The sequence below is a fragment of the Lactuca saligna genome, chromosome 2 (genome assembly GCF_052625555.1).
Source record: "Lactuca saligna cultivar CGN05327 chromosome 2, ASM5262555v1, whole genome shotgun sequence".
NCBI lineage: Eukaryota > Viridiplantae > Streptophyta > Magnoliopsida > Asterales > Asteraceae > Lactuca > Lactuca saligna.
In genome coordinates this window covers 147581568-147598083 of record NC_136418.1, presented here as the reverse complement: position 1 = coordinate 147598083, position 16516 = coordinate 147581568, and the positions used below count along the sequence as shown (strand labels likewise).

The window sequence follows — 16516 nt, the reverse complement described above, 5'->3', positions numbered from 1 at the left end:
ATGGACATTCCCTCACAATCCCTTTCGGTTTTAGATTCATGTTAAATCCAGATGGCCGTTATACTGTCAACACGATGAGGAGATTCATAGATGCGAAAATTCATCCATATCGGGGTCCCTTAATCTCCTGGGACAAAATGGTGCCATTAAAAATCAGGTGCTTTATTTGGCGGGCTATGCTGTATCGAATTCCTGTTGTCACATCACTGGTTGAAAGAGGCATATCAGTATCTAATCATCTGTGCAAGCTATGTAACATTGAACCTGAAACGGCTGACCATCTTTTAGTTAATTGTGAATTCGCAAGAGGTGTTCGCGAATGGATCTTCAAATGGTGTGGGATAAACACGCAACACTTCTCTAACATTAGGGAGCTCATTGATTTCGTAACATCTTGGGGTAATAGTCCAAGGGAAAGATCAATCTTCAACTCCATAGTATATTGCTTACTTTGGCATATATGGATCTCAAGGAATGACAAATTATTCAATCAATTGAGAATCCCTCCCACTAAGACGGCACACAATGTTATTTCCGTATCCTATTTATGGTGCAAACATAGAAGTAGTTTCAGGTGTGGGAGTTGGGTGGAATGGAGTATCTCCCCATTTTCTCATTTTCATTCTAATATGTAATTCGGTTTTGTATTTTTGTACTTTGCACCTTAGTTTCTTGCTAAGTGTTGTTTGTTTAATATATATATATATATATATATATATATATATATATATATATATATATATATATATATATATATATATATATATATATATATATATATATATATATATCTTTTGCTGTTCAAAAAAAAAAGTGACCCCAACCCATATCTATATATCTACTAGGTTAAAACCCGTGGAACCCACGGGTGTTGTTTTTGAATTGAATTTAAAAATTAATTATTTAATAAAATATTATATCAATAATTCTGATAACTTATAAATTGTCATATTGAATATTTAAATAATTTTTTTATTGGTAATTATTTAATTACTAACTAAATGGGAAGTATTTAATTAGGAATGAAGATTTTTGAAAACTATTTTTTTTTATTCATCATTCTAATTGGACATATGCAGATGATACAATACCAATGTGTGTAATGAAATTAACATAAAATACAACAATACGTAATTATAAAAAAATACAGTAATATGATGGATTAAGTGTGATTTCCTAAAATTGAATAAAACAACGTTACAAAAAAGTTGGCTACAAATTTCGAAAAACTTCCTTATTAACAACATTGGAAGTTTTATTTCTGAGTTTGTCATCTTTATCTAAAATTAATAATTTTAATCCCTCTCTACTCTGAACTCTAGATAAGGCAACATACAATTGTCCATGTGAAAAAACTGGATCTTTCAGAAACAGACCAACCTTTGACAACGATTGTCCTTGACTTTTGTTAATAGTCATTGCAAAACATACAGCCAAAGGAAACTGTCTTCTTGTGAATTTGAAGGGAATCTTTTTTTCTGATGGAGTTAAAGACATTCTTGGAATAAAAGTCCGATTTCCAATATTAGTTCCAGTTATTATACGTGCCTCAATAACACGTTTGCCCAATGATAACACCTGTAGTCTTGTGCCATTACATAAGCCGTTTTTCTGATCAATATTTCTCAGTAACATTACTGGAACACCAATTTTTAAAACTAATTTATGATTTGGTAAACCGGATACTTTGAGTCCATTTAATACATCAGGAGAGTATAGATTTGCATCAAATTGATCATGGAGAAAGTCGGATTCACATATGCAGTCTGAACTTAAATATTCAACTTGATCTCCTGGAAACTTCTTAAGTAAACGGTCGTTTATTTCCTGGACAACTTCATTTTTTGGAGCAAGTATCGCTCTTTCTTGGAAATAATTTATATTGCTATAGTACTCTAAAATTGAAGGATATACAAACTCAATTAAGGAACCTATAGGATCATGTGAATCATTAATGAGAATATCATCCGGAATATCGATAATCGTTTCACCGTCGTTCGGACCACCAAGTTTTCCTTCTCCTATATCCAACAACCAATTTGCAAAATCTCTTATTTTTCCTATATCTGATTGATCCCTTCCAACAGTTAGCCTCATGTTTTTTGTTAATCTATGGACTTTGCAATGTTCCCATAAATATGAAGAACTCAAAGAAGCATTTACAATGTTCTGTCTACTGCCACCCGGCACAACAGGTAGAATTTGTCTTAATTGTTAATTGCGATATATGAAATACTTATCAAGTTAGGGGCAATATGGTCATTTTGAAGTAAAAGAAGCCTTGGTTATTAAATGAATCATACGAAGGATCTGTTATTTGATTTTGGAATTGGGGCGAATAATCGAACCATTTGGAGTTGCGAATTTGATTTTGAAAAGCCAATCAGTTGGGTTCGCATATAAAACAGATAAGTTTTGATTTTGGATTAGCAATTGGGTTAATTGGTTTATTGATTGAGGGACGATTCGTGAAGAAAAATGCGAAGTCAAGAAGGACTGTGAAATGTGATTTGTTCAATATTGTAGTCAAATGCAGTTCACGTGTAAAAGCAAAAAAGTTCGCATTTGGTAATACAAATCAAAATTGGGTTTCGCATATGAGGTTGTATGGATTGGGGTTAAAGATACGAAGGTGATTATGGTTAATATTCATTTCGTATTTGGTGAGACAAACAACTCAAATGCGAATGAACTAAAAAAAAATGACTGGAACATGCAAAGAAAGAGGGTGAATGAAGAATGTGAATTTTACAGTAGAATGCGAATTGGGGAAGAAAGCTAAGAATTTCGCATTTTTCTTATACAAATTGATTGATTGATTGATTTGTCTTAATTGTTAATTGCGATATATGAAATACTTATCAAGTTAGGGGCAATATATTTTATTTGAGTTATAACCAAAATCAACTAACTTGTCCAATTTAAAACAATAAAAGTATCCAAAAATATTCAAAACCAATAATATTTGACATCCTAAATACCCCAAAATAAAAATCATACCAAGCAATTAAAATATCTTTATAACCAAAACAAATGATCAAAATATATTAAATGTGTCTTATAACTGATAGAAACTCACTTTTCAATTTTTGGAATTAAGAGTGGAATTTCCTCTGCGGTTGACTTTCTTTTAGCATTAGTTGAACTTAAATCATATCCAGAATCAACATCATAAATTTCTTGGAGGTTGCGCTTCAAATCACCTGATATTTTGCAAGGACTTGTTGCGGTTGACTTATCAACTGTTGAGGGTGTAAAACTTTCGTCTGTTTGTGAGATCACATCCTAATTTTAAAAAAAAAATGTTTGATTCCTAAAAAAAATAACTAATATAATTAAAAGTTTATAAAATAAAATGAAAAACCTTTTGAACAGGCTGTACAACATCATCGGATTCCAAAGCAACTTGATTTAAGGAGACAGATTGAATACTCTAAAAAATAAAATGGAAATATGTTAATCGTTATGTACTTTAACATTAAAGAATTGTAAATTTTCAACAATAAAAAATTACATACCATAAGTTCTATTTTACTTTCCAATTCACAAACAATGGACATATCTTCTGTAACTCTGAGAACTGTGTAGATGTTATTATAGTTGTTGACATTGTATTCTGTAATATCTACAACAAAACCAAACTTGCGGTTTTTCAACACGTTAAGTTGCATTGGAAATAGGGCATCACTGTCTCCGGCCTGTAAGATATATTTTAATAAATTAAAAAAATTAAGTAAATGTTTTCTGATTTTAAAGGTATGAATAATATACCGCATCATGTATCTTTTTCAACTCGTAGGCACTTATATTTAACAACCTCCTTGCTTCCCTATCAAAAAGAGTCAATCCAATGGTTCCAGTACAATCTTGTACGTTAATTGGAATTATATACCTAAAACAAAAAATAATTATGTCATTGTTAGTGTTGTTTTAAGATTGACAAAATTAATAGAAATAAATATGTCTATACTTTATAACTGACTGAAATTCAGATTTTTTGCATTGTGCATTTGTACACTCGACAACCATAGTTTCTGAAATTCCCTCAGGGTTGGTATACGAATGATTGGTTTTGGGAACAGGGATAATTTTTTTTCCACATTTTTTGCATGCTTCATAATACCATGGTAGAGTCTGCCTTATATTAACAATGGAAGCAACTAATAAAAACTTCATTTCCTGTATCATATCAAATGTAAAAATTATTAAAATAAATTATGCAAAAATAAAATGTAAAACATATAAAATAATGCAATATACCTTAATTGGTTCGGTGATCTCACAGATTGTTTTTAATGGAAAATTGCCCTTAAAGTCATCTGTATATGAAGAAGAGTAGCTTTGAAGTGTAGTTATGCTTTTTTCAGTTATACCGAAATTGTCATGACATTTCAACCTGTAATGTTTAATTTAGATTCATGAATATTAGGTTTTGTGTTTTTTTTAAGTTAAAATACATTATAAAAAAATAAAAAACAATTGGAAACTAACTTATTTTTAAACTCATTTATTTCATAAATGTCAGAATTTATGAACAATTTCGTTACTTCAAAATGACTTTTAGCTTCACCATGACCTGTAAAAAATGTATATCCAATTATTAAAATTTATATAAAAACAGTAATTATAAACATCTATATATAAAGACTGAATACAAACCATTCCAAATGTTTATCTTCAAAAACTGCATCACGATAACAACAAAATTAACAGTCGGGTTACTTTTTAGGTATTCTGAAATTTGATATGCTTGACTTCCAAAAATAGTAACCTTCAGATGTACAGAACTAAATAAACCATAAAATAGTATATTAATATTAATTTGTGATTAATTAAAGATAATAAATAATAAATAAATAATACAATATAATCTCACTCTAGGTTGCTAAGAGTGACTTTTATATAATGCTTGGATGGTACTGGATTTGAAGTTTCAAGAGGCCTAAATGACACGATATGTCCAATAACATCTACACAACAGATACCACAAAAAAATAAAAGTTTAGGATTAAATTCGTAATATTTAAATAATAAAATGTATAACCAAAAAAACAAATGATAAAAAATGATTTTATTAATATTTTATGACTAACCAAAGAATGTGTCTTTTGGGCATGTTTGTTCTATGATAGAATTAAAGTCAACAAACATAAATCCATTGACCGGACCCGAGAAATCATCACATTTTTTTAGGATGCTTTTCCAATCCAAAGTTAAGGTCTGTTTATGACCTGTATAACTAAAAATCATTAGTAACAGCAGCCATATTGGGTTTTATAACTATATAACTTTCATCTTCCTTTAAAAGATGACGAAATCTGGAGAAATTCTGATTGAAGACACGAGCTTGGTATTGTGTACCCTGTTTAAAAAAAAATTAAAAATTATTATGTTCATGAAACATGTCTAATATTGAATGATGAATAAAAAATATATCAAATACAACAAACCTCCTCATCCATGATGATCATTTCAATGGAACAAACTTTATTATTTCTGATAAAGTTCCAAATTTTAAGCACCCGAACCTTGATATGCGATTTTTCATCTATCTGGTCAATGTTATTTAGGTAAACCTTATTTCCTATTTCCATTTTCTGCAATAAATTTAATCATTATAGAATTGTAAGGAAAATTAGCAACCTTTTAAAATATACAGAACATCCTAACCAATAAGTAAAACAGAAAAATTATAAATCAACACATGACAATAACAACTGACTTAATGTACTCATAAATTTTTAAATTGAATAATTCATTTTATAATAAAATGGAATACAAACAAAAACAAATAATTCATATGAAATAATGTTTTAGATTGAATAAAAGTTTATATAATAAGATGGAACACAAATATATAATAAACATGAAAACGACAATTATACCGAAAATGCCCCTGCAACATACTAACACTAACAGATAACATAACAATGAGTAAAACAGAAAAATTAAAAATCAACACATGACAATAACAACTGACTTAATGTACTCATAAATTTTAAAATTCTAAATTTTTTTGAGATTGTATTTAGATAAAAACAAACAAATTTTAAAATTTCATACCATAAAAAAAAGTTACTGTTCACATCTGAAAAAGACTATTTTTAATTTTTTTTAAAGAAAATGAACTTGTAATGTTCATTAGTTTTTCGTCTTTTAAACTGAAAAGGTAGAAGAAGTAGACGATTAAGAAGAATTACAAAAAAGAAGAATAATAGAAATCATACAATGAGAACGTGATAGATACAGATAAATAAGAACATGGAGGAAATAGAAATATTGGTAATTCTGATTTTTGAATACACTAACTTGATATTTAATTCTTGAAGCGTTGCAGAATAACAAAGAATGAAGAAGAATACGTTTGCTGTGGTTTCTATGGAGCATAATTGTTATGGAGCAGAATGGTAAAAAAAAAAATAACCGTATAAATGATATTTACGTTTGCTGAAAAATACTGCAGATTTTTAGGGATTTAATGATTGCAATATATTGAATTTGCAATCAAAATAAACAAACTTTCAAATTTAATCGTGATTTTCGAATCTGATTATTCATTAACATATTTTTTCAAATTATTTCCATAATCTTTATTCATTTAAAATTAATGCATGAATATTTTGAATGCAGTTGACAGCTAAAATTTCCTGATATATTGCAGCAGTTTGAACTTTTATTCAATTTTCGGATTCAATGGCATTTACGTAAATATAGAAGAAAAAATGAGCGGGAAAACTCTATTTTGGGGGGCTGGGAGAATGCCACGTGGCCGAGTTCTACTTATTTGTTAGAATTAGGATATATTACTTATAAAAGTGACCGGCATCCTATATCTATAATTTTATATACTAGTCATTGGTATTGTGATTAATGATAAAAATATAACTAAAAATCTATATATATATATATATATATATATATATATATATATATATATATATATATATATATATATATATATATATATATATATATATTTGAGACCATTATATTTTGTGAGATATAAGGACGTAATACTAACCATTCATTTTGGAAATAAAAAAAATATTTTTAAAAAACAAAATATTTGAAAACTTTTGAATTTTTTTAAAATATTATTTTCGTCATTTATATTTTCCAAAAAAAAAATTACCGTTTTTTTTGAAATATCTGTAAAAATATTCTAATAGAATATTATAGTATAAAAATTACAACAAATTTGTTAGAATATTCACATATTCTACTAAAATATTAGACTACAAATATTCAAATAATTTTAATAAAATATTATAATATTCTACTATAACATCCCAAAAATCACATCAAATTTAAAATTTTAAAAACAACCCAAAATCATAAAATGTTTACAAGATCATTGTTTTCAAATTTTTTATCCATATCACACTATCCCAAAATCATAAAGCCATAAACACGGGATGCATATGGTCACACAATCGTCTTCCCGCGATCATCAGAAGTACCTGAAACAACAACTAAAAACCGTAAGTCAGAGCTTAGTGAGTTCCCTTAAAGTACCACCAGATACAACATATCAAACAAAGACATGCATAACCGAGCCTTCAGCCTGGATGGACCGCCTTGCAGGGCCTATAACCTATTTTCACCGCCTCGCAGGGCCTACAGTCTATAGGGTTTCTGCATCCAGGGTGCATCGTGATTGTGTATTAGAGATTTTCGGGGGTCCCTATCCGATATATTTGATCCCTATCTCTATGGGGGGATGTGTGCGTGATAGTAAAGATGGATTGATCGGTTATGAGGGTCAGCGGGTGGTAGTTCGAACCCCAAGTTGGGTAAAACTAGTTATCTATGGAGAGCGTGCCAAGGTTGGTTCAGGGTTTTGTTCGGCAGCCAAGGCCCGACATTATAGTCAGCATGGTTGTGTGGGTTATCTGGCTTATATGGTTGATACTCAAGTTAGGGACCAGACTTCACTTTAAAAGGTACTAGTTGTCGGGGAGTTTGCCAATGTTTTCCTGGAGGAGTTACCCGATGTTCCTCCCGAGAGGCAGGTTGAGTTTAGTATTGATTTAGTGTCAGGTGTGGCTCCGATTGCCAAGGCGCCATACTACTTGGCACCAGCTGAGATGCAAGAGTTGTCCTCTCAGCTCCAGGAGCTGTTAGGCAAGCAGTTCATCAGACCAAGCAGTTCGTCATAGGGAGCGCTAATACTATTCGTCAAGAAGAATGACGGTTCACACCGAATGTGCATTGATTATCAGGAGTCGAACAAGTTAACGGTGAAGAACGTGATCCATTTTTGCATATTAATGACCTATTTGATCGTTTGCATGGTGCATCTTGGTTCTCCAATATCGATCTAAGGTCCGGGTATCATCAGGTGAGATTGAGAGAGGAGGACATGGGTATGACCACGTTTCGGACTCATTATGGGCATTACAAGTTCGTGGTGATGCCATTTTGGGTTCGCCAATGCATCTGCTGTGTTTATAGATTTGATGAATCGGGTGTGCAGGTTGATGCTTGACAAATCTATCATTGTATTTATTGATGATATTTTGGTGTATTCCAAGGCTAAAGAACAACATAAGGAGCACCTTCGAGAGCTTTTGAGGGTGTTGAGGCGGGAACGACTATATGCCACGATCTCGAAGTGTGAGTTTTGTTTACGAGAGGTCCAGTTCCTAGGACATCTCGTTAACCAAGATGAGATTTTGGTCGATCCCGCCAAAATCGAGGTTGTGACGCAGTGGGAGGTCCCGAGATCTCCCTTAGAGATCAGGAGTTTCTTGGGTTTAGTGGGATACTATTGGAGATTTATTCAAGATTTCTCCAAGATTAAATTACCCCTCACTCGTCTGATTAGGAAGGTAGGGGATTTTTGATGGGGCCTTAAGCAACAATCGACATTTGAGACTCTTCGGTGGAGGTTGTGTGAGGCCCCGATATTGACCCTTCCGGAGGGAGTCGAGGATTTTGTGGTATTCTGTGATGCATCCATCACCAGTTTGAGAGTAGTCCTTATGCAAAGAGGATGAATGATGGCTTATGCTTCGCAACAGATGAAGTCACATGAAACACAATATCCTACTCATGACCTGGAGTTGGGGGCAGTGGTGTTTGCGCTTAATATTTGGAGACATTATCTGGAACGTTCGTTTCAGGTATCAATTACTTTTCAGAATTTTAGGGCTTTAGACTGGAACTTGACGAGTTGGGGAGCTCCAACTCGTCGAGTAAAGATCACCAGTGGGACACGGAATTTAGGACCTTCCCAACGAGTTGGAAGGCCCAACTCGACGAGTAGGCGCTCTAAAGCAAAACCCTAATTTTTAGGGTTTTCACCCTATATAATCTCCTTAAAACCTTAAGGCTGACCTTCCATCAGCCTCCAAACCATAAGAACGTCTGTGATAAACCATAATCTCCATTTTCTCTCATATTGTGAGCTAGAGTGACTTTTGGAGCTTAAGAAGAATAAGATAGTGAGAAGATCCAACAAACAAATCCCTCACTCTTGGGCTAGCGTCTTCCGCTCTACCAAAGGAACGTATCTCGAGCGGAACATATTAGAGAACTGATTCCATGAAAGTGCATCTCGCTGCTCTAGGGTGTTTGAACTAGTAACCAACCTCTACAACTCCTTTGCTCTGGACCGAAGAAGGTTCAGAGCACACTTGACCTTCTGGTCAGTTGGGTAAGAGCACATAAAGAAGCATCCCCCGACGTCAGACAACCATCTCATGGGTATGATTGGATCCTGAACTCCATCAAATATTAGGGGATTTGTATTTTCAAAGTCCCGGTACTGGAAGACTTTCCTAGCGCCAATCCCTGCGACGGCAACAACCATAGTGCCTACAGCAGCAATGGTCTCTGAAAGTGCAGCATACATGTCGTCAAAGAACTGCATCATAGCGATCTTGATAGATCCAAATAGTTTTGGTATTTGCTCTCGACAATAGAAACAACCTCCTCCTAAATGATATCCCTAACCCGATCCTTAGTCAAACCCGACCCATCTTGGCCACCTGGCCCGGATCCTGATCCGTATCTCGACTCAAATCGCCTCGTAATCACCATACTAAAAACAAACCAGGGAGATATTAGATAAATTCATATCATACAGTGGGAAGCAACTCCCAACAAAACCGAGGGGTTATGACTTCCCTGTTATGCGTACAAGTCATGTGCTTCTAGTAGTACAAACCATACTACCTTCCACACCTACCTGTATTTGTTTCAGAGGATAATCACAACCCTAAAAATACTCACTAGAATATGCATACACTCTGCCCTCACTTCCTAGAGGAAGGCTAAACATTATGCAACTGGTCAGCTGACCCCACCCAATTCATCCATGAAACTTCCACCAAACCTGCAACACTCATGTATGCTAATCGTACATAACACTCGATCCTATAGACAATTGAATACTAAATTCTACCCTAAGGCATTCATTCGACAAGAATATTAAATAAGGCTAATCCAAACATTCTCAGGCTATAGAATCTTAGTTATGTACAACTATGTTGTATACACCAAGCAAATACAGTTTTGATGTAAATTTCATATAAGAAAGAAACCATATGCCATCAGGCATCATATAATCAGACCATTTTATCATGCAAATCCTGATGATCCCTAACCTATCACTAGCATACTGTTCTAACATATCACAACATCCAATAACATTGTGGTAATTTAGGGTCTAAGTACTAGCTCCGACTGATCATACACATCACATCCTCTTTTGATTATTTTGAAAACAACTTTAAAAATCATTTTTAAAACCTTTTCCCTTAGTTTGAGAGTGGATTCACACAAGTGTTCCTCCAATTCAGTTAAACCAAGGCTCTAATACCAACTTGTAACATCCCAAAAATCACAACAAATTTAAACTTTTAAAAACAACCCATAACCATAAAATGTTTACAAAATAATTGTTTCCAAATTGTTTATCCATATCAAAGTATCCCAAAATCATAAAGCCATAAACAAAGGATGTGTACGGTCACTCATTCACCTTCCAACGATCATCAGAATAACCTGAAAACAACAACTAAAAACCGTAAGCCAAAGCTTAGTGAGTTCCCCCAAAGTACCACCACATACAACATATCAAACAACAACATGTATAACAAAGCCTTCAGCCTGGCTGGATCGCTTCGTAGGGTCTACAACCTATCCGGACCGCTCGTCGGGCTTTCGGCTTAACTGGATCGCCTCGCAGGGCCTATAGTCTATCTAGGCCACCTTGTGTATCCTGTCCTTCAATACAAAGCAGGACTACCTCAACCCAACCAACCACAACATGTCGACATACATATAACAAATAAAAATATAACCAGACATCAGAAAAACAGGCAGATCTATAGATCACTACCGCATGTTAACATCCCATATACCAATATACAAATCTAACGGATCACTACAACATAACAACATCCAATATACCAGATTAAAAATCTAACAGATCACTACAACATAACAACATACGATAAACCGGGATATCAATCCAAATGGCCAGTCTTGGTGCTTTAGACCTGTAAGTATAGTGAGGAAAACTCACCTCACAGTCTGAAAAATAGCTAATGAGGTCCTGACTCCGAATACTAGCTCTAACCGACACCTCCAGGTGATGCCAAATGATGGTGTGTTTCTCGATCTAGAGATCTTTATTCCTCCAATATGGTCTCTACTTCCTTCCTTATTCTTCAAAGTCACAAAACACACACACACACAAGCTTAGAAATGCTTCACAAAGTGGATTAGGATTGCAAAGACGTTTGAAAGGGTGGAGGTTGATGGAAGGAGCCAAGGTTGGGAGTTAATGATGAATAAATAGGGTCCAAACTCTAAAGATTTGGGTTTGGGAATTCACCACGTACGCCTAACGTACACAAAGCGCCCATCATACGTGTCTCTGCCCCAACAATCCAAAAATGGCAATAACAGTCCCTCACATCCACAAGTCTCACATTATTAGGACCAAAATGCAATGAATCTCGATACAAGGGTAAAAAATGAAAGTACCTCAAAACACGATGTTACATCTACAAATTATAACAATTTTAATAGAATATTAGAATATTTTAACATATCTAACAATTATAGTAGAATACTAGAATATTCTAACATTCTAAAAATTTCAATTAAATATTTACATAATAATATTCTATCAGAATATTTCACGTATATTTAAAAAAAAAAACGGTAATTTTATTTTTTTATTTTTTTGGTTGAATAAAACAACAAATATAATAATTAAAAAAATATTTATTTATTTTTTAATTTTAGATTTTTTTTATCTCATAGATGAGTGATTAGGATTGCGTCGTCATGTATCACAAAATTAATATGGTTTCAAATGAATATATATATATATATATATATATATATATATATATATATATATATATATATATATATATATATATATATATATATATATATATATATATATAATTAAAAAACATAATTGTAATATTAAATATAAAACTTAAATCAACATATAAAATAAACTAAATATTATATAACGACTATTAGTTAAAAGTATTTTTAAAATGTTCAAATAAGTAATGTCAAATTAATTAAAAAAATGTTGAAAGTAATATTTAATTAAAAGATCATTTTATCATTTTGATATTAAAAAAAACATAATCGAAATTAAGAATTACCAAATGATCAAATGGGTCGTTTTAAATTTGTTAATTATAACGGTAGCTAAAATAACACCATTTCATAAAGTATATACATAATTTTATTCATGCATGGGTTAGAAGCAAGCGATATCATCATGTAGTTAGAAATATATATATATATATATATATATTTATTTGACCTGTATTACCTTGAAGTTCATATTAATACATTCTCATTATAACCAATAAATTTTCACACAAATAATGTCATTATATTTGATTTGTCAACCAACGATGCGAATGTGGTATTTTTAAAATAAAATGATATTCATATAATTTTTTTTTCTTTTGAACTTCAACCTTTAAGAACATTAATATATGCTTATCCTAAAGAATAACAATCACTATTCATTATTCAAGAAACACGCACCAAAAGTTAAATAATTATTTTATTCGATTTTAACCGGGATACCAAATTCAAAGGTACAAAGTATTAAGCGGGTTCTATGGTGTATTGTGGGACCCTTGTGAATGCGGCGAGTGGTTGCCATCAGCCCATCACTTGTATTTTTAAAAGCATTCGTAATTGGAGAAAAAGCTTATCAATTTTTTTGGCATGCCCCATTGTAGCTTTGTATAGTTTATAGTTTCACTTTTTTATCCATAGAATTTACTTTGTATTTGCATGGTTTTGGTTGTAGTCTCTTTATGGGTCTTATAGTTTCCAACTAGTAAGAAACTTAAAGCAAAAACTTTTTCAATTATTTAGATAGGGGCTACATTTATTTATTTATTTATTTTTTTATTATTTTTAACTCATAAAAAAGGTTAACTAAAAAGTTTTTTTGTATTGTGGATGTATTTTGAGATTTTTATTTTGTTGATGTGGTATGTAAAAACTTAGCCAAATTTTTTTTCTAGAATGGATGTTCTAAAGTCATTATATGTGGTCTCATAAGGTGCACTAAGAATGAAGTGGCACCATTGTGCCTACAGTGAACACCACCCCACCCCTTGATCACACCGTAATTTTGAGTATGTAGGATGGAAAATTATCGTATCCTATTCATTTTCATTCCATTTTTTCTTCTTTCTAGTGTTTCACCTAATTCATAAAATACAATATTATTAAAGCATATTTATTGGAAAAGTGGGAGAGGTGACCATTTTCAAGGTGAAAGAGGAAGTGAAAGAATGAGAATTAAGAGTGGAGTTATATGAAAGTTGTTGTGAGATTATTCTATAGTCTAAAAGAGTTGATTGTATACAACAGTTCTTTTATACACATAATAATTTATGTATACACTCTAACCCTCACTTATTTATTTGTAAATATTTAACATATTTAAATTAACAAAAGAATACAAGACAAAGTAAAATTGAAATATTTCATTAATTTAAACTAAAAGTTTTAAAATTAGATAGCACAAATCAAAAGAATCCTAAAAACGCAAAAATGTTTAAAAAAATTTAAGTTACAAGTTACATTTTTTTAAAAGTTTTTATCGCCAAATCAAAATGATCAATGGTTTTGCAAAACCAAATTTAAATCTCGACTGTTGCTTTTCTTCACGTGCCTTTTTCATTCTTACATAATTTTTATTTTTCAAATTTCTTATGCAGGTTAAAATCCAAATTAAAAAGTTCTAACTCCATTGTGCTTTTTTTTAATTGACCACAAAGAACCTTTATCTTTAGCTTTATACCGACTTTTCGGTCGGATAGATTTTTTAATTTCAACCTCGTCATTGAGGTGAAATGTGACATAAACATCAGACGGAGTAGAATAGGTGGAGACGTAAGTTTTTGATCGTTTTGAGGCACCACTTGTATGATCTCTTGTTGGCACCAAATTTCATTTTGGGCTAATTCTACAATTTTCAAAAACTCCATATGTTTGAAACTCTCCTTTATTTCCCTTCTAGTGAATATCGAGCATCTTCTAGTGAAAATCGAGTCTTGCTGTCAAAATGTTTTCTATCTTGTTTTTTTAACCGATAAATACAATATATATAATCTACTACTAAACTAACACCTAATTACATTCCTATCCACTATAGAACTTGAACCCTCGACCTCAAAGAGTGAGAGCATCAGCTGATACCACTGGTTTAGAAGCCCTTTTAAATGTTTTCATCACTTTGACCGATTTTGCATTGATTGTGTAAGTTTTTATACATTTCGTTCATGGGCATTTTGTTTATTATTGGTGATTTTAGTGTCACATGAAGTTTTATGTAATTAGAGCTAACATATGAGCTAAGCGACTTATTGTTCGTAGTCTATATTATATGTTTGGAGAATATAGAATGCATTTATATATAAGATCAGATTATAAACCGGTACGACAGAAAGACGAAAGTCAAGGGGTCTACACCCCTTGCAAGATCCTAGGGGTAGCGCCCTTAACGGGGTTCAAAGGGGAAGAACCCCTGATGGTGGTTTCACTCTTCTTGTCGGTTTGAATTAATTTTTTTGGCGGTGACCCCAAAAGGTCTTTGAAAATTTGAATTAGTTTTACTATGAAAAAAGCGAATTCTAATGGGTGATTGTTAGAGGTGGTAATTGTTGACATGACACAACAAAAATACACGACACGAAACGAAATTGAAATTCGAATTCGTGTTCGTGTTAAGCGTAAAAAACACGATTTCATATCGTGTCGTGTTCGTGTGTGAAATTCGGCACGAATTTGACACGATTTAACATTTATTTGTGGTGTTTTTCATGTTATGTATGATTAGATATTAATTAAATAAACTAATTTTTTATTATTATTTTATCTTTGTCGTGTCGTGTTTGTCGTTTTTTAATCGGTTCGTTTTCGTGTTAGTTAAAAAAACTTCGTGTTAGATAAAACATTGTTGTGTCAGACAAAAACACTACATGATGGCCCGATTTGTCACCCCTAGTGATTATGGTAAGATTGACAAATCTTATCAGTTTTGGAAATCATTGATTATTCAATTAATTTCGAGATTTGAATAACCAATTTAGAAGATTAACCCTAATATGTCATGTATATATACGACTTCACTTTTGAACCGTATACAAAACCTTTTTCTCAATTCTTCTTCTTCTTCTAAACATATACTCAAAGTTCTCTGGCGATTTGGCTTGTGTTTCTATTCCTATATACACAAGTATCATTTTGAATTATCCTAAATTAGGTTTTCTGTAACCCAGATATATGCTGAAAATATCAATTCAAAAAGTAAACATACACGATCCATAACGAATCCAGTTTTCCACATCACCCTACATTATATCCTCAACATTTATTTCACGATATTTTGTTGTAAGTTAGTCTTTGGATCTATATTCAACTCGCCCCTTTTTTTGGAAAAATGTGTTGTAATGCACCTCCAAAAATGATGCAACAAGTGTGTGCTACCGATCACCCCATCCTTCAATATGCTGACACACAAATGGACAAACATGATTTCTTCCCCCATTGTCCATGATTAAGTGACTTTTCTCGAGTTTTCCTTTTGGTTTGGACAGTTCACGTTCGAGGTCAGGTTGTGTTTTAGAAACGTATTTATGAAAGAGCGAGAAGTTGGGTTGGCAAATAGAAAGTTGCATGGGAATATAATTGGATCCTATGACAATGAAATTGGGAAGGAAGAAAATAGATTTCGGAACATGGTTTTGAAGACTCCAAAGGAAAAATATATGTAGCAGGTGTATTGAAAGTATTGGTGTTTTTTGAAGCCATTGTAAGTGAAATTGAATTGAAAATAGTAGATGTGTGGATGTTGATTCTTTCTTATGTCCTATTAGTGACAACCATCTTGAGATGAATGACTATCTTTTTATTCCATCATCCATTTGGAGACATGTTACAAGGTGGTGGGACATTAATTGTCCTTATGGTATGGTTTTTAGAATGGTGCAACGAAACTATTTGG

General features: G+C 32.2%; 2 protein-coding genes across 2 annotated transcripts; both read right to left on the bottom strand.

Annotated features, from left to right (window-relative positions):
* Window positions 1-482: 482 nt before the first annotated feature.
* On the bottom strand, window positions 483-2097 carry LOC145030229 (uncharacterized). Its single transcript, XM_078978633.1, has 2 exons — window positions 1545-2097; window positions 483-541 (listed from the first exon to the last, which is right to left on the bottom strand). The coding sequence occupies exons 1-2, from the start codon at window positions 2095-2097 to the stop codon at window positions 483-485; spliced, it is 612 nt and encodes a 203-aa protein (XP_078834759.1).
* Window positions 2098-3075: 978 nt separating this feature from the next.
* On the bottom strand, window positions 3076-4690 carry LOC145030228 (uncharacterized). The gene is made up of 8 exons (XM_078978632.1): window positions 4649-4690; window positions 4548-4576; window positions 4261-4396; window positions 3983-4179; window positions 3772-3892; window positions 3519-3698; window positions 3365-3433; window positions 3076-3285 (listed from the first exon to the last, which is right to left on the bottom strand). Exons 1-8 carry the CDS (start codon window positions 4688-4690, stop codon window positions 3076-3078), a joined length of 984 nt encoding a protein of 327 aa, XP_078834758.1.
* Between the last annotated feature and the right edge of the window lie 11826 nt (window positions 4691-16516).

Excerpts from the sequence above, each read along its gene's own strand:
- LOC145030229 (XM_078978633.1), bottom strand. The coding sequence starts at position 2,097 with ATGAGGCTAACTGTTGGAAGGGATCAATCAGATATAGGAAAAATAAGA. Across the intron at positions 542-1,544 it reads CAAACGTGTTATTGAGGCAC|GATACGGAAATAACATTGTG; the intron begins GTATAATAACTG and ends CACCATAAATAG.
- LOC145030228 (XM_078978632.1), bottom strand. The coding sequence starts at position 4,690 with ATGCAGTTTTTGAAGATAAACATTTGGAATGGTTTGTATTCA. Across the intron at positions 4,397-4,547 it reads AAGCTAAAAGTCATTTTGAA|GTTGAAATGTCATGACAATT; the intron begins GTAACGAAATTG and ends TAAACATTACAG. Across the intron at positions 3,286-3,364 it reads TTGTACAGCCTGTTCAAAAG|GATGTGATCTCACAAACAGA; the intron begins GTTTTTCATTTT and ends TTTTAAAATTAG.